At 40.2% G+C, this 26213-nt stretch overlaps 1 protein-coding gene and 1 long non-coding RNA gene across 15 annotated transcripts in view; one reads left to right on the forward strand and one right to left on the reverse strand.

The window, feature by feature from the left end:
- Positions 1–26188, forward strand: LOC309630139. 6 transcript variants are annotated; one of them, XR_014245430.1, is made up of 5 exons: positions 1–85; positions 17617–17708; positions 17782–17911; positions 20110–20299; positions 25490–26188. It is a non-coding gene; the product is annotated as an uncharacterized lncRNA (long non-coding RNA). The 6 variants fall into 6 exon arrangements; XR_014245431.1 differs by having other exon boundaries at positions 19–112; XR_014245432.1 differs by lacking the exon at positions 1–85 and adding an exon at positions 119–690.
- MYLK (myosin light chain kinase) overlaps positions 20746–26213 on the reverse strand; it is a 276906-nt gene continuing 271438 nt past the window's right edge. For 7 of the 9 annotated variants that reach the window (XM_082394846.1, XM_082394844.1, XM_082394845.1 and 4 more), the window contains 2 exons: positions 25052–25183; positions 20746–22776 (listed from right to left, as the gene is read on the reverse strand). In XM_082394846.1, the coding sequence (XP_082250972.1) occupies positions 22520–22776; positions 25052–25183 (389 nt within the window). In that variant the 3' untranslated portion in view covers positions 20746–22519. The remainder of the gene's footprint in view (positions 22777–25051; positions 25184–26213) is intronic. The other 2 variants (XM_082394843.1, XM_082394849.1) reach the window with 1 other exon arrangement.

Raw genomic sequence — 26213 nt, forward strand, 5'->3', positions numbered from 1 at the left:
GCCGCCATCTTGGAGGAGGGCAAAGACGCTCCCTGCCCTCCCGCCCCTCCGCTCGCCTCAGTCGCCACCGCCATCGTGGAACAGGGTAATCACCACCGCTTTTGCGATCCTGGTAATAACCTCCGGCGCCATCTTGGATTAGGTCAATGTTGTTTTTGGCCTTATTCGACCGGCCTGTTGTTTCTGCCGTCTGGATGCTTCGTCGTCCCTGGTTATTCTCTCTCCTATAATTTTCGCCTCTGTGTGGGATTAATAAAATGATGCTTTCATTTTCCTTTCTCATCTTGACTTCTCCCAGTGGTCGTATCTTCACCCCTATACACGCGGTTCGAGTAACCTGCCATTTTGGGTCAGGGCAATTGACGCTGATTTCGCTTCCCATCATCCCCAGAGGCCGGCGGGGACTGCCCTTTATCTTAACTACTAGCCGGGTTGAAGATTCTGTCTCTGAAGGTTTATTCCCTGCCTTTTGATTTTAAGTTACTTGTACAGTGGAGAAGGTCAACGAGAAGTATGTCCCTTTTCCTATCCGATTAAAGTCGCGCATGTGGCCTAGGATCCAGTGTCATTCTTGAGGGCCTGGAGGATGCCCAAATGCGTCTTCCAGCCTGAAGCCGCGTGGGCTCGCCCGTCGCCGAAGCCCGTCGGCGAAGCAGGACGAGGATGAGACGATTAGGCTGCCGGCTAAGGGTGAGGTGTCGAGTGGAGCGAGAAGCTTTCCACCCACAGTATTCCAAAGTAGAGGGATGTTGGCTTATATGGAAAACATGTCTGCCTAAGGAAACCGGGACAGCTTGTGGAACCTGCTTCAACCAGCTGACCCCACTTTCCATTCACTGCTTTGTTCTAGCGGTTTTTGGTTTGTACTAGAAGTCTCCTAACCGTCAATTTTCTCATGCCCGAATCTCTCTTTAAATTAATTACTGTACATGTGGTGGTATACAATACTTATTTATTCTTTCCAGCAAGTATTTATTTTGTGGAGCGTCTGCGAGATTGCACTGGCGTTCATGGCACTAAGTGAAAGACAAGTCCTCGGTCTCCCAGACGTTATAGAGGGAGCCAGGTGAAAATAACTGTGTGTTAGTTGGTGACGAGTGTTGTCAGTTAGGAAGTTGTTTCAGTAGTCCAGGCCATAGCGAGTAGTGATTTGGGCCAGAGTGGTCGCAATCGAGGTGATGAAAACTGAATTGATTCTGGACATATTTTAGAAGTAGCGCTGATAAGATTTGTGGATATGTTAGTTGTGGAGTGTGAGGTAAAAGACATTATGAGTAGCTTGGAATAATTGAGTTGTAGAAGAAGCTATTTTGAAGGCAGAAATCTGGGATTTTATCTTTTACTTGCTGAGCTTGACGTCAATTAGACATTCAAGTGGAGAGGTTGAGTAGACAGATTTAGACACTGAGGTTCCAGGACGAAGTGTGGACTAGAGGTATAAATTTGACAGCCATCAGGGCGGTGATGGTATTTAGAGCCATGAGACATCTAAAGATTGAGAGATAACAACTAGACGGTTGCCAGTGCCTCATCCTTACAGCCCCACAGATTGTGTAGAGATCCTGTTGCCTGGTTTTCCTGACTTCTTTAAAGAGCAAGTTGGTGTACTCACATTGCAGACTGTGATCAGAGGAGAAAATTTTTGCAAAGGAAATAAAGAAGTGAGTCATTTTGCAGAGCAGATAATCACTATCCAAAAGCTTCTTTCATTCATTTAACTGATTTTTTTCCCAATATAACCTGCTTAGTGGGAAAGTAGGAGGCAGGAATGCATAAAGCTCTGTCAGAAATCAATTTAAAACTCAACGTATCTTCTTACAGTCACTTAGACTCCGGTCTGTTCTCTCCAGTATAGTCACAGTGATCTTTTCCAAATACAAACTTGTTCATGTCTACTGCCTTCCCCCCCCACCCTCTTATGACATTTAAATGGCTTTTAATGGCACTTATGATAAAGTATAAAATATTTAATGTGACCCACAGTAATGTGCATGGTCTTAACCCCTACCTGCTTCTTCAGTCTCACGTCACACCATGCTCTCCCTAGACATACTACCTTTATCTTAGTTCTTCCAATGAGTGATGAGCCTTTCTGCCACAGGGGCTTTGAGCCTGTTGTTCTCTCTGCCTAGAATCTCCATCCCTACCTTCCTCCTTCTGATCTAAGTTTGCCATCACTTTCCCTAAACTTCTGGAATGAGTCATTCTCCTTGTCTCCACGTACTTCCTCTCATAACACAGACCACAGTAATTTTATATTTACTCATGTGACTTCTCTCCCCAGTAGACCACAAGTTTCATAAGACAGGAATAGTGGTATTTTCTTGGTAGTAGTGGTTTGTTTGAGTTGTTTGTGTTTTTCCCCTTCATTGCCTGACACATTGCCAGCAACATGATTCTGTCTGGATCAAGCATGATTTCTCTAGAAAAAGTAATTATTTCAAGCCTTAGGACTATCATGACACAAGCAGAGCTCATTAGAGTCCTTCTGTGAAATTGATATTAGGATGCTGGGGTGTAGTGTTCATCTTTTGGTCAGGATTATTAAAAATAAGAGGTTGCGCTCCTGGCTCCAGACAGTCACCTTCCCTTCCATGTGGGGAGAGAAGAAACCAAGCAAACAAGAGGGACTCTGTGTTTTGAGGGCTTTGGGTCTTGATTCCAGTCCCTGAGGTCTGGTACTTGATGCTTTTCCTTCAATTTTGTGGGTTTTCTTGTTATTCTCCCCAGCAAGGGAGTCAGTATATTTCTTTTGCTTAATCTAGCAGTCCCAGAACAGCAACAACAACAAACCACAGCTCTATCCCATTTGTTCCAATAAAAGCCCTGGAACGTAATCTCTTTAGTTTGAGTCACATATGCCCATCACCGAGCCAATCATTGCAGCCGAAGGGGATAGAATATGCTGACTGGCCAGGTCTTTGTCATATACACATAGCAGGAGGACGGAGGCTTCACCCAAACTATATAAATTGAGTTTATACATCCCCCGCATTTGGGGGATATAGTTCCCCAAGAAGTAATAAGGGAGTTGTTATCAGAAGAAGAGAATAGATGTTGGGCAAGTATAGTAGGCTGAAAAATGCCCCCCCCCCACCACTGATGTCAAATATCTGTGAATGTTAACCGTATTTGGAAAATACATTTAAATTAAAGATCTTAAGATGAGAAGATAATCTTGGATTATCCAGTGGGCCCTAAATGCAATCACATATCCTTATAGAATAGACACACAGAGAAAAAGAGTCGCACAGGGAGAGGAGGAGGCAGTTTGACCACAGAGGCATTGTGACCACAGAGGCAGAGATTGGAGTGATGAACCACAAATCGAGGTATGTTGACAGTCACCAGAATCTGAAAGGTGCAAAGAATGGATTCTCCTTTAGAGCCTCCAGAGGCAGTACAGACTTGCCTTGCAATACCTTGATCTCAGACTTAGAGAATTGTGAGAGAACAATTTTGTTTTAAGCCACCCAGTTTGTGGTAATTTGTTACTGCAGCAACAGAAAACTAATACAGCAGGTAAAAACAACAGATACTGAATGCATATTATCTGCCTCCAAGTATCTTACTCCACGCTGAGTATTGGGAGAATTGCTACATTCAAAGAAAAATTGAGAATGTTAAGCAGGTTAGAGTGGTCTAAATAAACATTGTTTCTGAGGACTACAAAGCAGTATTGTTGTGAGGAGAGAGAAGTCAGGAAAAGCTTCTCGAAGGCATGTCTCAAACATAATCATAGGGATGTGTTATGAAAAGGTTGAAAGTCATTAAAGTGAGAGAAGATAAAAGGTAAAAAATGTAATAGGACACAGCCATGTGTCTGCAGAAGGCTAACCAGGGTGAAGTGATAAAAATAAGTCTAAATAAATAGTTGGGACTTGAGTGCTGGACTGAGGAATTTAAATTTGAACTAAGACATGGTAATGAATCAGGTTCTTAAATAGTTATAGGTTGAAAGTATTATCCGAAAAGAAAAATCAACTCCCATTTATTAGTTTCCTATTGCTGCTGTAAAAAATTATCACAAGTTAGTGGCTTGAAACATCATGGAATTTATTGTCTTAAAGTTCTGTAGATCAGAAGTCCAAAATGATTCTTTCAGGGATAAAGTCAAGGTGTTGGCAGGGCTGGTTCCTTCTGGAAGCTCCAAGGGAGAATCCATTCTTTACCTCTTCCAGCTTCTAGAAGTTGCGGACATTTCTTGGCTCACAGTCACATCTCTCCAGTCTCTCCAATCTCTGATTCTGTTGCTGGAATACCTTCTCTGATTTTGATCCTCCTGCTCCTCTCTTATAACAACTTTTGGCGATTACATTGGGCCCAACCTGATGGTCAGGGATACTCTCCCCATCTTAAAATCCTTGACTTAATCTCATCTGCCAGTCCCCTTTACCTTATAAGTAACAGTCTGGGGATTAGAGCATGGACATATTTGGGGGCTATTATTCAGCCTACCACATTCCATTACCAAAAGAAAGGGAGGGAGGGAGGGAGGGAAAACCCCAAAGACTTGAAAAATGATAAACATTCTTTTTAAACCATTGCTGAATTTGCAGGAAAGTAAAGGATATCTCCAAAGTGGGGATCAGAAGTGGAGTGAGGGCTTGTGTTGGGGATGGTAAAGAATAGTAAATTGAAACCAGAACAGTGATCAGTTAGTAAGAGCAAAAGCCAGGATTTCTCTGAAGGTAAATGCTAATGCCAATGCTAGGGCTGAGAGACTAATCAAGTGAGTTTTCTAGGGCTTTTTCTATTTGGGCACTACCCATTGATTTCAACATATGAATTTTGAGGGGGTCATAAACATTCAGACCATAGAAGTTGCCTTCCTTGACAAAAGGGATTTTGTAGGTGTGATTAAATCAGGGACCCTGAGATGAGGAGATCATCTTGGATTATCTGGGTGGGTCCTCTGTAATCATAAAAAGGAGGCAGAGGAAGAATCAGTCAGCCAGAAGGCAGTGTGACTACAGAAGAAAGTCAGAGTGAGATGCAGTGTTTTTGGCTTTGAAGATGGAGGAAGGGGGCTTCCAGAATGTGGAAAACACAAGGAAATAGGTTCTAGGGAGGCTCTAGGGAGCCTTCAGAAAAGAATGCAGCCCTGCCAACATCTTGATTTTAGCCCAGTGAGTCCTGTACTGGACTGCTGATCTACAGAACTATAAGATAATAAATTTGTATTGTTTTTTAAGCTACTAAGTTTGTGGTAATTTGTTACATCAGTAATTGAAAACTAATACAGTAATACATCTGTATCGATAGCAGCCAAAAAGCATTACTAGAGGTAAAATCTTTCATAATAATGAACTGTTCTGTTCACCAGGAAAACAACAATTTTAAACAGGTATGCATAATTTAAGAGGTATGGCCTCTGTGCTACTGTTCCAATTCTACATAGAGAATTATAAAACATTATTGGATGACGTTAAGGAAGACCTAAGTAAGTGGAGAGATACTGAGTTCATAGATTGAAAGACTCAATACAGTAAAGATGACAGTTCTCCCCAAATTAATTTATAAATTGCATGCAATCTCAATCAGAATTTCACCAAGTAGTTTTTGTTGTTTGTTTTGATTTTTGTGGAATTTGAGAAGCAGATTGAGATTTTATATGGAAATTTTAATGGTCCCAAAATTGCCAAGGTATTGGGAGAACTTGCTGTACAAGATAACAACATTTATTGTAAACTATAGTTTTACAATTAAGACAGTATAGTATTAGCATAAGGATGGCAAATAGACTGATAGAACAGGATAGAGAGTCCAGGAACAGACCCACACATATATAGTCACTTTATGTATGACAGAGATACAGTAGGGAAAAGATGGACATTCCAGTAAATGATTCTGGGACAAGTGGATATTCATATGGGAAAAAAAAATTTCCTACGTCACACTATACACAAAAATCATTTCTAGACTTAAAATGTGAAAGTCAACATTTAAAGCTTTTAGAATTAGTATAGGAGAATATCTTTATGACCTCAAAGGTAAGGAAAGAATTTTAAAACAAGATATAAAAAGTACCAACTATAAATGAAAAGGTTGCTACTTTGACTATATTAAAGTAAAGGATTTTTGTTCATCAAAAGATAGCATAAAACAAGCAAAAAAAAAAAAAAGCAAGGTACAGAGTGGGAGAGGATATTTGCCACACATGTAATTAATAAAGGACTAGTCTCCACAACATATGAAAACTTCAAATCTGTAAGAGATAATTACATTGAAAAAGTGGGCAAAAGACTTGAATAGGGACTTTACCAAAGAAAAACTATAAATGACCAGTAAACATATGTAAATATGTTCAACCTCTTATTAATCAGGGAAATGAAAATTATAAGCACAGTGTTATACCATTAGCCATTCTCCAGAGTGGCTAAAATGAAACTGTTTGATAACACCAGTTGTTGGTGAGGGGACCGCAGGTGGTGAGTTGGCACATTCACTTTGGAAAACAGTTTGGCATTATCTAGGAAAGTCAAAGATACATATCCCATGACTGTTTTTCTTTCTTTTTTTTAAATTTAGTATCTGTTTTTTTTTTTTAATCTGAATCATCAATTTCTTTTATTTATTTATTTATTTATTTATTTATTTATGGCTGTGTTGGGTCTTCATTTCTGTGCGAGGGCTTTCTCTAGTTGTGGCAAGCGGGGGCCACTCTTCATTGCGGTGCGCGGGCCTCTCACTATTGCGGCCTCTCTTGTTGCGGAGCACAGGCTCCAGATGCTCAGGCTCAGTAGTTGTGGCTCACGGGCCTAGTTGCTCCGTGACATGTGGGATCCTCCCAGACCAGGGCTCGAACCCGTGTCCCCTGCATTGGCAGGCAGATTCTCAACCACTGCGCCACCAGGGAAGCCCGCATGACTGTTTTTCTAATGCCAGGTTGATGGCCTTCAAGATTCCCTAGGGTACATATATCAGAATATTCAAAGCAGTATTTTTCGTTATAGTCCCACATTGAATACAACACATCTATCTACAGTAGAATAAATAAATAAATTGTATATCTTACGATGGGATACTTTACAGCGATGCAAGTGAACAAATTGCAGCTCTATTCAGTTATAACAGAGGAATCTCAAACAATATTGAGTGAAAGAAGTAAGGCACAGAAGAATACATACAGTATGATTCATTCATCTAAAGTTAAAAATCAGGCTAAATGAAAAATTATATTGTTTAGGGGATTCATACACAGGTGGTAAAACTAAAGAAAAGCAAAGAAATTATCATCACACAAGTCAGGATAGTGGATACTTACCCAGGATAGGTAAGATAGGTGGATAGTGGGGAGGGAGGAATTTATGACCAAGAGGGGACAAGTAGCAAGGATTGGGAGAGTGGCAGGGAGAGGAGTTCTGGGAGTAATGGAAATGCTTTCTTTCTTGACCTGGGTGGTGGTTATATAGGTTTTCCCTTAGTGATAATTCATTAAGATGTATATTTATGTTTTGGGTGCTTTTTGCTTATACTTTATATGTTAGATATACTTTATATGCTTGATATACATAAATGATATATAATAAGAATAAAGGGGAGTCCTGATAGTAGGAAATACTGCATCAGGATGATCATGTAAGAATCTCTTGTAGTTAATCTGGGTATAATAAAGATGTTAAGGGGGGACATCCCTGGTGGTGCAGTGGTTAAGAATCTGCCTGCCAATGCAGGGGACACGGGTTCGAGCCCTGGTCTGGGAAGATCCCACATGCCACGGAGCAACTAAGCCCGTGCGCCACACTACTGAGCCCGCGTGCCACAACTACTGAAGCCCGTGTGCCTAGAGCCCGTGCTCCACAACGAAAGAAGCCACTGCAATGAGAAGCCCGCGCACTGCAATGAAGAGTACCCCCTGCTCGCCACAGCGAGAGAAAGCCCACGCACAGCAACGAAGACCCAACGCAGCCAAAAATAAATAAATAAATATATTTTTTAAAAAAAGATGTTAAGGGGACAGCATCGCTGACACCTCTTTTTTAAAAATTTTAATTAATTAATTTATTCATTTTGGCTGCTCTGGGTCTTAGTTGCGGCATGCGGGATCTAGGTCCCCAACTAAGGATTGAACCCGGGCCCCCTGCATTGGGAGCACGGAGTCTTACCCACTAGACCACCAGGGAAGTCCCTGGCACCTCTTTTTAAGAGAAGCTGCTGAGGCAAAACCCTGGTGACAGATAGTGGCCATGTTTTGTACCCTATGATCTTCATCCCTTTGACTACAGATAGGAATACATATACAGATGGTAAGGCTATACAACAAAGCAATGAAATGTTTATCACACATTCAGGATAGTGGATACTTCTGGACTCGAGCTGGGCACCTGATCCAGGAGTTATTGATAGGGAGGCACCCCTCTTCCTCATCTTTTCATCTCCATAAAAAAGGCAACTTCTGTACAAAAGGGGTTATGTACTAATCAGATTTCCAGCTTCCTGAACAATGGAGACCAAAACTGGTTAGTTAGAGAGGAGTGTATTGAAAGGACATTGGATAGCTCACAAAATTGATGGAAAAGCTGAAGAATAAGGTTTGGAACATCGACAGGAGCCAAGGGAAATTAGACATCTAAAAATAGAGACCAAATCAATACACAGGAAGAGTCTGGTTAGTATCTAACAACTTCTGTCATTGGCATAGCCACCATTGGGCATTGGATGCTGCCATTATTGTTTCCTCTGTCACCTCTGGAAAGATTCTAAACTGCCATTTACTTCTCTGTGTTATTCACTCCAGAGTCAAGGTTGTAGGTAGGAGCATAGTGTTGGAAATTGACATGCCCAAATTCTAGAGACAAGGCAGCTGGGAAAAGGGCTATTTGCCCACACGTGAGCTTCTTTATTGGAATTACCTCCAAATAGGAAGTGTGTTTAGATACTGGGTGGCCAAAAATGAAAGACGCCCATCACAGGACATATCAGAAATCAACATATCTGGCCCCGCAGGGAGGAGGAAAGAGTAATATGATTAAGATCTGTGAAATTCATTGGGCCATGTTTTAACCGGGGGACGAGAGATTCTGCAGTCAGGAAGGGCAGCCAGGCTGACTCCTACTTCTGCCCTGCAGTGCACCGTTCTCTCTCTTTTCTAGTTTCTCTGCCTGTGATTGGGAATAGGGAGTGGGGTATAATTCTGATCAGCCCTGTGCTACTGGCCAGGCTATCTTCAATTCAGGAAGCTGGAAGTCCAGATGTCAGCAATCTTCATGGTTGGTCATGTACCCCAAAACATACCCTTATAGGGCTCTCTTTTTTTTTAATTATTTTTTTATTGAAGTGTAGTTGATCTACAATGTTGTGCCAGTCTCTGCTGTATAGCAAAATGACTCAGTTATACACATATAGACAAATTCTTTTTTTATATTCTTTTCCATTTTGGTTTATCACAGGATATTTAATATAGTTCCCTGTGCTATACAGTAGGCCCTTGTTGTTTATCCATCCTATATATGATAGTTTACATCTGCTAATCCTAAACTCCCAGTCCTTCCCTCCCCGCTCCCCCCCCTTGGCAACCACAAGTCTGTTCTGTGTGTCTTTGAGTTTGTTTCTGTTTTGTAGGTAGGTTCCTTTGTGCCATATTTTCGATTCCATGTGTAAGTGATACCATGTGGTATTTTTCTCTTTCTGACTTACTTCACTTAGTATGATAATCTCTAGTTGCATCCACGTTGCTGCAAATGGCATTATTCTCTTCTTTTTTATGGCTGAGTAGTATTCCATCGTATGTATGTACCACATCTTCTTTATCCATTCATCTATCCATAGACATTTAGGTTGTTTCCATGTTTTGGCTATTGTGAGTAGTGCTGCTATGAACATAGGGGTACATATATCTTTTTGAATTATAGTCTTGTCCAGGTATATGCCCAGGAGTGGAATTGCTGGATCCTATGGTAATTTTATTTTTAGTTATCTGAGAAACCTCCACACTGTTTTCCGCAGTGGCTGTACCAACTTACATTCGCACCAACAATGTAGGAGGGTTCCCTTTTCTCCACACCCTCTCCAGCATTTGTTATTTGTAGGCTTTTTAATGATGGCCATTCTGACCGGTGTGAAGTGGTATCTCATTGTAGGTTTGATTTGCATTTCTCTAATAATTAATGATGTTGAGCATCTTTTCATGTGGCGGGCTCTCTGTTAATGGCCAGATGGGAGATGGTGCTGAGGTCCTTCCCCACCTTCCTGAATTGTTATAGTTTCATTGTCATACAAAAACCTGCAGAAAAGGAGGGGTGAGTGATAGGATTCAAACTCTAAATTCCACTCTAAACTTCCAGTTAGTTAGCCCATAGAATGGCCAGTGATATGACTAATATGAAAAGGTTATATCACATTATTCTTTTGAGAATTTGAGCTTGGGGAAACTGACACCTGAGCAGATGTGGAGAGAGGAGACCCTCTATGAGAGACTGTGAGATAGCTGCCTTAGTACTTGATGACTTTCTATGATCAGCTTCAGGCCATAGGTCTCCTTATAAATGGTTAATAAACACACCAATGAAGATAAATAACATTTATGAACAAATGATGATTAAAATGATGAGATAGATGCCCTCTTTTTTTTCCTTCTTCAGAATGTCAAAGATAAAAATCATACTGTTAGCAGGGATATAAGGACATGGGTATTCTTTTTTTTTTTTTTAAATTATTTATTTATTTATTTTTGGCGGTGTTGGGTCTTCGCTTCTGTGCGAGGGCTTTCTCCAGTCGCGGCAAGCGGGGGCCACCCTTCATCACGGTGCGCGGGCCTCTCACCATCGCGGCCTCCCCCATTGCGGAGCACAGGCTCCAGACGCGCAGGCTCAGTAGCTGTGGCTCACGGGCCTAGTTGCTCCGCGGCATGTGGGATCTTCCCAGACCAGGGCTCGAACCCGTGTCCCCTGCACCAGCAGGCAGACTCTCAACCACTGCGCCACCAGGGAAGCCCCGGACATGGGTATTCTTAAACTTTGCTACTGAATGTACAGACTGATAGATACACTGTCTGGAAGGCAGCTTGACAATACGTAGCAAAACCTTCAAACCATGAATGTCCTTTGACCCAATAAGTACACTTCTTGGAATTTATCTTAAGGAATTTAGAATTTTTTTTTTTAATTTTATTGAAGTATAGTTGATTTACAGTGTTGTGTTAATTTCTGCTGTACAGCAAAGTGATTCAGTTATATATATTCTTTTTCATATTCTTTTCCATTATGGTTTATCACAGAATATTGAATACAGTTCCCTGTACTATACAGTAGGACCTTGATTTTTTAAAAAAATTTTTATTGGAGTATAGTTGATTTACAACGTTGTGTTAGTTTCTGCCGTACAGCAAAGTAAATCTGTTATATATGTGTGTGTGTGTGTGTGTGTGTGTGTGTGTGTATATCTCCACTCTTTTTTAGATTCTATTCCCATGTAGAGGACCTTGTTGTTTATCCCTCCTATATATAATAGTTTGCATTTGCTAATCCCAAACTCCCAGTCCTTCCCTCCCCCACTACCCTTCCCCTTGGCAACGACAAGTCTGTTCTTCTGTCTGTGAGTCTGTTTATCTTAAGAAATTTAGGATGTGAAAAAAGATTTAGTTACAAATGCTCATCACAATGCTATTTACAATATCAAACTGTTGTGAATAATCTAAATGTCCAGCAGTACAAACTGGTTAAATTATGATAGAGGTTTAAAATAGTATAACATTCAGACATTAAAAATGCTTTTGCAGAAACTTACTTTCAAATGATTCAGCAAAAATAAAGTGTGTGTGTGTGTAACAGAGAGCACGAGTGTGAGAGAAATTGTGAGCAAAGGGCAAATGTGGAAAATGATGTGATTGTTAAGATAAAAACTATAACAGGTCAGAAATGTCTACTCTGCCTGCAAGCTAACAAGGTGGCCTGGCCCCCACCCCACACACTCTCGTATTTTCATGTATATTTTTCTTTCAGGGCCCAGCCGCAACAAGGGGCTCCAGATTTTTGTCTCTGGAGACCATTACTGCCAATTCTTGGGGCCTTCCCCCCAAAGGACAGCCTCAAGGCATTGTTCTCTCTTTGTGACCCAGCCCAAGTTCCAGTACCCTGTGCTGAGGGAGCTGGCCTCTTCACCCAGGTCCCTCAATGAGGAAATGTTCTCTTCTTTTGAACACCATGGGGGACACACATGGTCTGGGGCCTGGTCCAGGTGGATGGAGTGTGGGGTTTCCCAGGAAGAGGAGCAGGGCAGAGCTTGATCTCAGGGTGCACTTTGTGGCTTAAGGTATGTGTGTGGGGGTTAGTCTGGGTCCAGATAGAGGGGCAGGAAGAGGATATATGTATGTATGTGTATGTTTATATATATAAAATGTACATGTTATTTATATATATATTATACTGTTACATATATATATACACACACACACACACATATACACACACACACACACACACACACACACACATATATATATATATATTCACAAATAATGAGCTCTCTGAGCCAAAAAACAAAAACAGTTTATCATTTATGGCAAAAGCAGCAGCCAGAGCAACATCTTATGTTGGTTACCAAGCCCCATCCACACAGGACAACATAGTGAGGGCCAGATGGTACCTGCATATGCAGTGGGGTACATTACAGGAGAGGAACCCTGTAATGGCATATTGGGGGTGGTACATTCTGATCCCCTTCAGCTCCTTATACAAATATTAGGAAACTCTGATCTTATATATGGCTGCTGGTGACCTGTCTATCCTGCTCTCCAAAGAGAGAGAAACCTTGTCTTTATTCTAGAATGTAAGCCAGTCTTCTCCAAGACGGGAAGGAGAGGTCTTTATCTTTACTATTCTGAACATCTCTGGGAAGAGAAACATATCTAATCCTTATCCTACTGGAATGTCTCTGTAGGGGAGGAAAAAAAAAAAACCCTTTATCCTCTACCCTCTTAGGTTCAGTGTCTGGGACCCTGTGAACTGAACTGATAAAAGATTAACAGGAGAAAAAGGTTTACTTCATATACATATGGGGGGCCTCACAGAAATGAAGTGAAAACCCCAAAGAGGTGGTCAGACCCAGAGGGTTATATACTATTTTAACAAAGAACAATAAATTTGTGGAGAAGTGACAAGACAAAGGAACGTGGGTTTAGGTTTTTATGGGCAGTAAATTGTGGGAAGGTAAACTTGTGGGGAAAATTAATGGAAGATAAGGGTTGTTTTTAGTAAAGTTTGTTATGTAGCTGCCATCTCTGGGCTGAGACGAGTTTAGAGTCAACTCGTGTCTGGTGATTAAGTGTTATTCTGCTCTTCCTGATATATGAGAGAGGATGGGGACACATTCACAAAGGGAAATTTATGCCCTGCTGTTAGGCAAATAGGGGGAAGATAGAGAGCTTTTTCTGTATCTGCTGTTTCTCACTTGCCTTCAGCTCAAAATAGTCCTTATGCCAAAGTGGCATATTTGGGGTGGTAACATTCTGATCCCCTTCAGCTCCTTATACAAATAGTGGAATTGATTGTAAATGCTTTTGATCAGAAGACCTGAATTGTCCAGAAAAGTGAGATGTTCAGAGTGGATCATCTCCCAACAATATGGAGTGGATCATCTCCCAACAGTATTCTACTGAAGGGTTTAAGAGTGTTTATCGAACTATTCTGTCAGTCTTTCTCCAAGTTTGAAAAAATTTTAAATAAAAAGTTGGGGAAATAATGCAGAGATGAATTTGATATGGAAATTGTTTAGAATATATTAAGTAGAAAAGTGGACTATACATGGTGTGTACTAAGATCTTATTTTTATAACAGGTATATCTGTCTATAGAGAAAAAAAATCTATAAGGGGATATACCAATATATTATTAGTGTTTATCTTTGGCTGAGTAAGGGCATTGGGTTTTGTTTTTTTTTAATGTTCTTTCTGTTTATATGTATTTTGCTTTTTTCCCCCCAGTGAGTGGTTTTGTGAGTAAATTTTTTTCTTTAAGTTTATCAAAACCGAATCCCTTTATGTCTTTCTGTCTTCTAATGAGGGTAGATATCAGTGACGTGTTGGTTTTTTCTCCCCCCATCTTGGATGTACTTAAATTGCCCTGCAAAGTGGGGAGGGAAGAGAGTGAAAGATAAAGAGAAGAGGAGAGAAACCTAGGAGAAGAGACAGGTCTGGGAGGATTTTTCAAATGAAATGCTGATCAATATGAACTCCCTTACTTACTTTACCTCCCTTACAAAATCAGTAAATTCTTTTATATTTTTGTGTGAGTTGAATTTTTTGATGGGGAACTCAAAAGGAAGAGGAGACAACAGTAGTATGGGTTACATTTTGGGTGCTGCCTGGGATTTTCAGACTAAAGTGCACTGCCTAGCTATATTTAGGATTAAATCATTGCCTAGAATAGTGGTTTTCAAACTCTTAAAGATTATTGAGGCCCCTAAAGAGCTTTTATTTATGTGGTTTATAACTACTTTATATTATCGATATTAGAAATCAAAACTAAGAAAAATTTAAATCACAAGAATATGTAAGCTGTCAGAGTGATGACATTATCACACATCATGACACCAAAAGTAAAAGCAACAAAAGCAAAAATAAACAAATGGGACTATATCATACTAAAAATCTTCTGTTACAGCAAAGGAAACCATCAACAAAATAAAAAGGCAACCTACTGAATGGGAGAAAATATTTGCAAATCATGTATCTGATAAGGAATTAATATCCAAAATATATAAAGAACTCATACAACTCTATAGCAAAAAACAATCCAATTAAAAAATGGGCAGAAGATCTGAATAGACATTTTTTTTCCAAAGAAGACATACAGATGGCCAACAGGTACCTGAAAAGATGCTCAGCATCGTTAATCATCAGGGAAATGAAAATCAAAACCACAATGAAACATCACCTCCCACCTGTTAGAATGACTTTATCAAAAAGACAAGAAAGAACAATTGTTGGCGAGGACGTGGAGAAAAGGGAACCCTCGTGCACTGTTGGTGGAAATGTAAATTGGTGCAGCCACTATGGAAAAAAGTATTGAGTTTCCTCAAAAAATTAAAAATATAACTATATGATCATATAACTATATGATCCAGCAATTCCATTTCTGGGCATTTATCTGAAGAAAATGAAAACACTAACTAGAAAAGATATATGCACCCCCATGTTCATTGCAGCATAATTTACAATAGCCAAGATATGGAAACAACCTCAGTGTCCATCAACAGATAATGGATAAAGATGTTATATATATATATATAAAATCTCCATAAAAAAGAATGAAATCTTGCCATTTGTGACATGGATGGACCTCGAGGGCATTATGCTAAGTGAAATAAGTCAGACAGAGAAGGCCAAATACTGTGTGACCTCTCTTATATGTGGACTCTAAACAACAACAAGAACAACAAAAACCCAACCAACATCATAGATACAGAGAACACATTGATGTTCTCTGTGTTGGGATTGTTGCCTGATCCCTGTGTTTTCTGAGTTGCCTACTTCTCACTCTCAGTTGTGCCTGTTGTCCACCAGTCTACAGCTTCTCTAGTCTAACTTTATTTATTTTATTTATTTATTTTTTCCCTCTGGTCTAACTTTAAAAGACCCCTTTTCCTGCCAGCGTTCGAGGAGAGACTGTCAGAGGGCCTGTGGACTAAAGGAGGAGATGGAGGGGGGACGATCAGTCTAATTCCTCTGTTTTTTGCCTCGTTCTGTGGTAGGACTCAGCTTGCTTTTTGACGCTTTCTTCCCTGCAGATGCTTGCAGAGTGGAAAAAGTTGAAACGAAATTACTTACCAATTAGTCTATCCCAAAATTTTGTCAACAACTCGAGTCTAATGTATCACTTCTCTTATTCTATGCCCTGTGGGTTTAATGCCTTTTGTGCCTTTACTTTCATTTTAGTGAGGTTTTGGGAGGCAGGAGATAAATTCAGGTGTCCGATCCGCCACGTATGACCACTAGCCTCAATTTAGTTTCCATAGAAACAGCTTCTCGTCCCTTTAGCACCCCATTTTTATTGATATATATAATAATTAAATTATGTAATTACAGTTGTACAACTGGCATAAAGAAGTTTAAGAACAAATCCAATTGACTCTTAGTAAATAATACTACTCAGTGGCCATCAGTAGAACAGAAGTGTGTGGGCATCAGTTCATTTATTTTACAGAAAGAATGAAAATTGTGGTTAAGTCGGGCAAGTTGGATTAAATGGAAATTAGTTAACTGAGCTTCTACATTCAATAAATGAATATAAGACATTCATTAACAGGGTGCATTTTACTTTTATTTTATTTTATTTTTTTAACATCTTTATTGGAGTATAATTGCTTTACAATGGTGTGTTAGTTTCTGCTGTATAACAAAGTGAATCAGCTATACATATACATACATCCCCATATCTCCTCCCTGTTGTGTCTCCCTCCCACCCTCCCTATCCCACCCCTCTAGGTGGACACAAAGCACCGAGCTGATCTCCCTCATTAACAGGGTGCATTATTAAAAGTCTAAATGATTTGGCTTCTTGGACAACCAGTTTAACTTTAAATGACTTTATCTCTTTAAAAACTCCTTGAGCAAGCAAATGCCTTTCCAGGATCAGGCTCTTTTCTGTACTTTGAACATGGGTACTATTGATGTGTTCAGACTGACTTCCTGGACTCTGGACCCTTGTCTGTCCTAACTCCTATGTATCCCATCCTACTTCTGCATTGATTTCCTGGTTGGACTTTTGACCTGCATTGACCTCAATGCATCAGCGAGTTGATACCTTACATTCCTTTTGAGGCTCCCCTTCATAGGTACATGGTTCCCTCAGTCTCTAACCTTTTAGGCTTCTTCAGAGTAAAACTGACTTGCCTTCCTATTGGCCTTCTCTGCAGGAAGTCAGGTTTCAGCTTCTGTGCTCTAAGTAAGTTACCCGCTCATCTGTTTGCTTTCCATCTTCCAAAATTCTGGTATTTTTCACCTTTCTTCTCCCATATTTGTCTTTGAGGGGTTAATAGCTTTATAAAAAAGTATTCCTTCACTCTCGGTTTAATGGGGTTCTGAAGAGAACGGAGTTACTGCTTGTCTTCTGGAGTTCGTGTTTGGTCTTCTCTCTACTATGGTAGCTTCCCATTTTCTAAACCCTTAATCTCTTGATTCTCCAGAAAATAGGAGCATTTTGAGCTTTCTAGACAACTTAAAAAAGGTGTCTACCTAGTCTTTTCCTGGGACTGCCTAGCAGAGCCCTATTTGTTCTGTGGTTAATATACTGCCAGAAACAAGTCAATGTGAATTAGCTTTCGTAAATACAAATTAAAAATTAGAGAACTTTTGGGGATTAAAGGTTAAGTGTGAGTTTAAAGTCAAGCCAACTTTGAGAAATTTCCTCTTGATTGGAAAATAAGACTCGTAAGGTCAGATGAGCTTTTCTCTTTTGACTATGAAGAAGAGAGTATTTAGAGACTGGAAGTTAAAACTTTTCCAGAGACCAAGAGGGCAGTTGTAGCATTTCCTAAACTCATAGCAATTGTGTTTCATACAGCTGTATGTGCACTTTCAGTTACAAAGATGTTTTTCCGGAGGTGGGTGGAATTTCAATAATTCTTTCCATCTTTCATTAGTGTATAACTTTTCCACATATTTGTTTTGTTTCTACAGAAGTATTATCAGCTCCTTGCAGGTAGAGGATGTTTCTGACACATCTTAGCATCTCCGAGTGCTAGAAGAATAGAGCTGACCGTAAGGATCAGGTACTGTGCATGAGCTCTTTTAATTTTTATAACAGTCTGTGAAGGAGGAAATATAATTTCTCTAATTTTATAGGTGAGGAAACTGAAGCACAAGCTACACAGCTCCAGTGAGAAGCAGAGCTGGAACTGATTCCACTTGGCTGATTACCCAGGTCAGCTAGATCCTACCCTCATATCCTGCAGTGCTTGCTTTCAGTGAACAGGTGAGATGCTTTCTGGAGAGACAGATCTGGGACTTCATGGAGCTTACAGAATAGGCTGTATGACTGCATGCTAATAAATGTCTGTTGAATCTGACCAGAGGCTATTGGTCATTGTAACATACCATCTGGAGCAAGATTGTGGAGAAGCCCTATAGCTTAACCTGTCTCTTAACTGTTGGAAGCTACTGATGTCTGCCCAAAAGAAGCTAATAATAATGAATTGACTTTTAGGTTAATTTGTAACCTTCTTCTTCCTTAGTTATCTCCAGCTGGAAGAAATCTAGTCCCAGAGAGTCAAATAATGTCTTGTGAAGATTTATCATGTACTTCTGTGTGGTCACTACTGGGGCTGTGGTCTCTGACATGAAGCCCTCCTTGCAATGTACAAGCATTTGGAACACCGGCAAGGCCTATGAGCTAAAATTTCAAACAACCAGCAGTTAGAAACTGACTGTTGTCTCCAAGTGCTGTAGATCTCCTGGGTATTTCTAGTTCCAATGGGAAGGGAGGTATGATCAAAGCCACTAAGGTTAAAATGACTGTAGCTATCAGGATGGCCCCTCCCCCTTCCTTTTGGTTCACTCTCGGGGAAATCTTGCCCCAGGGATGCTGTCTCTTTCTCTGCTATCTCAGTTGTCCCTGTTGGATGCTCCCCTATCTCAAGTAGCTCCAAGTTCCAAAAACACCAGAGATTTTTTGCCTAACTGGTTGCTTCATATCACAAGTAATCTGGTAATTGCTTGTGAATTGCAGATCTATTTTGATTTTGTGGTGAGAAGCACAGAACTGGTACTTTTTAAATGTCTTAAAAAGCGAAAAAATGGGCAGAATGTAATGGGCAGAATTCATTTACATATGAATGTAAATAATGTAAATAATCAAACACAATAACGTAAGTATTGAGTTTGTGTTGTCCATATGATTGATGAAACTATAGACCATACTTTCCAGAATGATTTCACGCAAACTTTTATGTTTTAATTTCACAATTTGAAAAGTGATATGCATAGTTAAGGTAAAATTTGGAGTTTCTCGTTTCCTCCTAGTCCATCTAAAACAATGCTGTCTAATAGAACTTTATAGAACGTTTTAATCTGTGCTGTCCAATACGATAGCCAGCCACTAGTCACATGTGATTATTGAGCACTTAATGTGGCTAGTGCAGCTGAGGAACTGAATTTTAAATTTTATGTATTTTCATTAATTTAAATTTAAATAGTCACTGGTGAGTTGTGGCTACCATATTGGTCAGAATAGATCTAGAATACAGTGATGACCTTATAACAGGATAGTCTAGGCTATGTTACAGCCACAAAGAATGCTAAAATCTTGGGGATTTATAAGAACAAAGATTTATTTCTTGCTTGTGTTATGTACTCATTTGGGACTGGCTTGGGACCTAGGTGGATAAAGTAGCCACCATCTGACATGTTGCCAGTTACTATGGAGAGCCTTGCACCAGTACTTAAATGCTCTGGACCAGAGGGGATGAATATCACTTCTGCTTCTACCTCGCTGACCAGAATTAGTCACACAGCCCCATCTCCCATCTCACACAGGGAGTCAGAAATGTGGTCCTAATCATGTGCCAGGGGGCAAAGAGCCTCAGTAATGACTGTCACAGACTTAGCTTCCTTTTCGAAATACAGAGGAGTTCCCAAGGGTTAAAGAAAGTAGTATTACCTGTGTTTTCTTGAAAAGTGGAGAGTTGAGTTTCTTTAGAATTCAATTATTCTTTAGCTCATTGATACTCATTAGCACATGTATTAAAAGCACAGATTTTATTAAAATGTGTAAAACTCAAACATCTTGATAAAAAGAAAGAGACTTTAAAGTTAGAGCCGACAACAGTCAGCATGTCTTTTTAGTTATACATAGAAATTCATTTAATATGAAGCTCTGCGATGTAAGGAATAATCAGTGGATTTTTTTTTTATATGTTTGGGATGAGAATGGAATGGAAGGAGATTATTTGTTTTCTTTCAGAATATAAGGTACATTTTTCACTAGCAAGGAATAAAAAGTCCTTTTCTTTAAAAATAATAATTTCCTCACTAGGAACATTTGTGGATTGTGGTTGCCTTGAAAAAATGAAACAATTTAAATATTATCTGGACAATGGATTCTTTCCAGACTATACTGTGGAATCATAGAGTCATCTAGTCCAACATTTAATAGTATGTCTTGATTCTTTCTAGAATATCTACAGTATTGTTTGAATACTCAAGACCTGGGGGGCCCCACCATCTGATATCTGAAAACAGACTTCCTGTGAAGCAGGAGTGATGGTTTCCTGAGAACAAGTGCTTCACTATCAAGACATGGAAAGATAGCACTCGGCTGCTAGTAACAAATTGCACCAAAGTTACAAATGCAGGCCAAGCCTTGGTAAATATTAATGACGATGATGATTTTGTGACATACTGAAAATGTCAGATTTTAGCATTATAAGCGTACTGTAGATACTAGAATGTAATTGAACCAAAATGATGCTCGAGAGAAATTTTGAAGTAAATGTGCAAATTAGGCTACCTAGTATAAACTAGAAGTGCCTAAGTCATTCTGTTCCTTAGTAAAGCACAACCAAGTAAGCCTTTTTTTTTTTGGCTGCTCTGCGTGGCATGTGGAATCTTAGTTCCCTGACCAGGGATCGAACCCGTGCCCCCTGCAGTGGAAGCGTGGAGTCTTAACCACTGGACCACCAGGGAAGTCTCCCAGCATGTAAGCCATTTATGCAGCAGAGCATTTGTTTTTAGTTTCTGAGATCTATTTGTGTCGTCTACAACTGGTGGCATGGAAAGGAAAAGAAGGCTGCAAAGACTGAACAAACAGCATGCACTGTGGTAGCCTTTATTTAAAAATTGTGAGCTAACTACAGTTGTAGTGTTCTCATTTACCATTCTGATGGCATAATAAACTGGGAGAACATTAACACAACTTCAAGAAGGCATCAAAAAACCTGTAAACAAACATACACACCACGCATGCGCGCACATATACAGCATACATGCACACAAAGATTATAGTCTAAACACAATCAAAAGTGATGAAGAAAAGCTTTGAATGCTCTAAATCAAATTTAAAACACTTTATTATAATAAACTGTGGCAATACTGTGGCTATATGAAAAATGTTGTAACTGCTTAAAAAGCAAAAAGGAAAATACTGGCAATTTGAAACTAGCAGCAAGAAGCAGATAAAAATAGAATGGAAGATAACATAAGACTAAGTAACATCAAAATTCTAATGTTGTTGATACTGTGTAGGATTGCACTGAAGTAATTTAAAATTGGTTCTTAAGGAACTCTCAGAAAGTCCCTTGAAATATTAAACTGCTGCGCTTTACAAACAGTGGAAAAGAAAAAAGTATTTGGAATGTTACACACACACAGAGGAAATGTATTAGGCATATCAGTTTATGGTCTTTGTTTATGCCCTTCAAAAAGCTTTATAAAGAAAAATTTAAGTGCCAATGTAGTGAAAGAAAGTTAAAAATTCCTAAAGATGCAAGTCTGAGTGCATTTATCAGGTTAAGAATATATTTCAAGGTTGGGGGGCAAGGCATGATTGATGCACATTCAAGAAGAAAAGTCTTGTGGAATCCATAAGGTAAGTAGAGTTCTCTGGAGCATGTTTAAAAATGAAGGTATATTAAACTCAGACTATCCTGAATGAGATTCCAAAGTATGTGGAGTTCTATAGCTGAAATCTATTTCATAGTGGCCAATAAATAATTAAGACTAACTTTTCAGCAAACTGTTTTTTCATACATTCAAACACAAAAATCTTTACCACACATGCAGAGCTGATATTCTAAAACAGCGCAGGTATGAATCCTGGTTTCAGAAAAACACATTAACAAGGATTTTTTTTCCATAGGTTCCTATAAAAATGTCTCAAGCTTCTAGAAATCTTCAAAGAGGGGATAAGTTTAGATTTCCTACTGATTTTGGAAGAAAGGAGATTGCTTTTCCTAAGGAAGCCAGTCATCCATGAGCGGGAGACGTGTCTTCAGAATCTAAGAAGTGTAATGTCCCTAATGCTTAAACTTATGGCAAGTCCAGATCCAGAAAAACTGGCAGGTAGAACAGGGGATGGAAATGAAAAGTTCAAATGTCTATAGTATACTTTGGAAATATTGTGCCTCGTAAGTTAAAATGGCTCAACTGCCTGCAGAATGAAGTGCTACAGGACTGGTGAAGACCTAGGAGGGGGGGAGAGACCCCCATCTCCAGGGACCCTCTGGACAGGGCTGTGACCTTGTTTTTTCATGAGTGCTTTCAGTTGGAGAATTTATATGACTTTGCCCAGATAAAGCTTCCTTCTGGTTACTTTTTCTCTAAAATTGGTTGGTCAGGCAAGTTACTGGTAATTTCCCAAAATGAAATCTAGCTGTACTAGAATCTTAAGGCGCCAGCTAATTAATTTAAATTAATGCCCCTCAGTAATGCTGCTGGGTATCAACCACTATTGCTGAAGCATCAACCCCCAAATGACCTAACTAAATCTATCACACTAGGTGCTTTTACTGTCTTGGGTTTTTTGAGCTTTAGAGAGATAGATAGTCTTTGTGATATGACTTAGAAACTGCTTCTCTCTGGCGTTGTCTCATTCTTCCTCCTCTTCTTCTTCCCCTTCCCCTTCCCCTTCTCCTTCCTCCATGGTTTCCACGATGAGCTCTGCTGTGCAGGTGGCTTCTCCAAGACTGTTGACAGCCTTGCAGGTGTACTTGGCATCATCATCCCCGCAAACATCGCTAATGATTAAAGAGCAGTTCCCATCCTCGTCGTAGTCTATCTGGAAGTGGCGGGACTCCCTGATTGACTGGTCATCTTTGAACCAGACGACCTCAGGGTCTGGGTATCCTGTATCACAGGGAAGGAACACAAGTTGCAGAAACTATTATTTAAAACTTCTTATCAGTTCACGCAAACTCTTGAGCTACCTCTATTGATTAAGGGGGTAAAGGGAAAAAAAATTACGATGTTGGCTTTTACCATCTATTTTGATATTTACGTTTGAATAGGGGCATGTATTGTAAACACTAATATTTGAAACACCACATAAGGTATTGTACAGGCATCCCATTTCCCACCCATGTAGGGCTTGTACCACCTCCCACCTTAACACAGATATAGCTAACTCCCCGGAACACTGTCCCAGTTCCAACCACGTGCCTGGAGCTAAATATCTTCTTGGATTAAAAGAAAACGTTTTTTATCTTGTATAAAAGAACTTAAATAAATTTAAATAAAAAAGAGTCAGAAAAAATGGGCACAAGGGATCTTTTGGAGGTGATGGAAATGTTTAAAAATTGGATTGTGGTAATGACTGCACAATTCTGTAAATTTCTAAAAATAATTGTATACTTAAAATGGGTGAATTTTATGGTATATAAATTATAATTCAAAGATGATAACAGACCTGTAAAACATAAATTAGAGGAACTGACAATACTGCTAGGAAAAAGAAAGCAGTATTTGTCTTAGTCTGAGCCAAAGACAGATAATCTGCCTGTAGATAACTGGAAATTGACCACATTGATTCACCTCATTTTATGCATTAGTCATGTTGCTGCAAAGTTCAGCATTAAAATATATATGTTTTATGCCTTTAAAAACATAATAATACTAACTTGTAATAATACTAACTAACAATACTTGACTTGTTTTTAAACTTTGGAGAAGTAGTTTTACAGGACAAAATTGTAGCCCCAGCTAGAATACAAATTACACATAAGAATTCTAACATTCTTTTCAAGTAGAATTTTGTTTTTAACAAACAGCATCCATATGCTTTAATTTCTCCTCAGCACTCCAAAGTAATGCAAATACCAAGAAAATAATCCCAAAGAGAAAAGTAAGCAAAAAGATAATTATTATGAAATAATATTTTCTAAAAAATAAAGGAAGAAGTAAAGAACTTAAGACCCAAAGACAGTGGTGATGGTGAGAGCTACAAGCAGTGGCCCAGAACTCTCAGCAGAACCCCCAATCTGAGCACTTCCACACTAGCAAAGGCAGCACATCCAGTTTTTCTAAAAAATTGAGTGAAAAAAGAGATTATGGTAGGCGAGGCATTTATAAGGCATCTTGATAATATAGTGATGCAGGAGAAAAATTGTTTTTTCATTCCTACCTTTGGGTTACTTTACCCAAAAGGCAGTATCTAGCCATACTGCTGGAGAATCTTACAAAGCGGGAGGCATGGTGCGTTATCACTGCCGTCCCGTGCTATGCTGCCTTGGGGAAGTTGGTCCGACCGAAATGGGAGATAGCCCTCCACTCTGGTTGGCACACAACAGTCACAGACCTGAAGCAAAGAGGCCTGTCTTATCTTGCCACTTATCTTTCTAGAATGTTGCAGTCTGTTGAAACTGAAATGCTATGTGTCACCAACACTGCTAACTTCTCAGGTGCTGTGCTAAGATCCCTTAGGGTCCCTCGAGCTCTAACAACTCACTCTGGCCATGTTATTTCTAGCAGGCAGAGAAACATGGGGAAGACAGCACAGGGGCCTGGATCCCAACTTCCCTCCGTTTGAAGTCACACCGCAGGCTGTCTCTGCACTTACTAGTTCCACAACTTTTCCCTTGACTCCATGACATCTTTAAAAGACTTGAAAGGTTTCCCCTTTCCACATGTTATCTCACAGTCTCCAGAGCCACACAAGGCATTAGACGCTGTCTTACAGATGAGGACTAGAGGCTCAGAAGAGCTAAATCATCGCCCGAGGTCACAGAGCCCAGTGATTAACAGCAGAGCTGCCCTCTCTGCATCCTATGCTCTGTGCCAGCCTTCCTTTGAGAGCCTTTGGTGGGCAGTTCACATGCTTCCCATAAGCTTGCAAAGCTCATTTCATTAAGCACGTTCCATAGCCAAATAGGTCCATGATAAACCACTTGTAATTGGGTGCAGTGGCTGATGTAAGTAGGTGAAATATCAAATGTGCCCTCAGTGAGTCACTGAATGGCCCTAATCTTAAGCAGGTGGAGTGGGGCAGTGGGCCAACTCCTCCTGACCCATTTTCCCTCACAGCCTGGCTGTTCCAGAACTGATATTCTGCCAAGGGCACACAGTAGGGGCCCACCAGCCAACCATACACCTTTTGTAGGTAAGGGAAGAACAGCTACAAACTTACCTTCGATCTTGCAGTCAAATCTAGCAGCGCTTCCCTCCACAACTTCTAAATCACGAATGGTCTTAGAAAAGTAGGGTTTTACATGGGGCTTTTCCTCAGCGACAGCCTCAAGGAAAGCTTGGGAGACATCTTCTAGAAGACAGGGAAGAGGACGTGGTAATTTCTTTATTCCTTGTTCTCTTCCCTGGTTTAAAAAAGCTGACTTTTTTTTTTTTTTTTAAGTTGTTATAATTTAGCAAATAATGGCGCTTAGAGGACTGAATCATAAGCACACCTTTCTCCTGGGGACTGGCTGGCCTGCTGCCAAATGATTTTGCCAGAAGAGAGAACTGTGACCAAACTGGGGAAATGTTTGGACTCCCCCTCCCTTATGCTGACACACTGAAAAAGGAAATAATCTGTAAAAAGCTTATCTGGCTGCATTTCATGCTGTTTCAGGATTCGGTTGAGGGTATCGAAGAAGGACGGAAGCACGCCAGCCCACCTGATCTCTGTACCCCCTCTGCCCTCCTCTGGCAGCAGCAGGCCCTTCATCTGCTCCTTGGAAGGGAAGAGCCAGGTCCTAGAGGCATCTTCGATTTGCCAATAGCTCTATTCTCCACACGGATACTGCCTTCACAGTGTATGACTCTGGACCAGGGTTTGGGATTGGTCCAGGGAAAAGCTGTAACTTTGAGTGGCTCCCGATCCTCTCCTTCCCCTTCAGGCTATTCCTGGGTCATCTGGAGAGCGGCAGGGCTGAAGCAGGAGGGACCAGGCCCATGTGCAGCAGGCTCGATCCTCGGCTGCATCAGAGCAGCTCAGCAAGCAGCCTCACCAGTTACCCTGTCTTATGCACAAAGGGATCTAGACTCAGCTTCTCACCTTTGGATACCAAAAGCATCAGGCAGTGGGAGGTGGAGGAGTGTCTCAGGCCAAATGAGGCACCTCCAGATGATAAGGGCCAGACCCTACATGCATCTGAAGCAGGAAGAGGCCAAGGCCTTCACTGAGGAGATGGAGATGGGGCAGCATCTCAAAGACGGTGGGCAAGTAACTAACCCTGTTGGTCTCTAGGAGGGGCCCTGCCAGTCACTGTCTACACAGTTCAAACGACATGTTTCAGCATCATGAAAAATAACAAACAAATATGGACTATATGAGTCAATTTTTGTTTAAAAGG

The sequence above is a fragment of the Balaenoptera borealis genome (genome assembly GCF_965194805.1).
Source record: "Balaenoptera borealis genome assembly, chromosome: 5".
Classification (NCBI taxonomy): domain Eukaryota; kingdom Metazoa; phylum Chordata; class Mammalia; order Artiodactyla; family Balaenopteridae; genus Balaenoptera; species Balaenoptera borealis.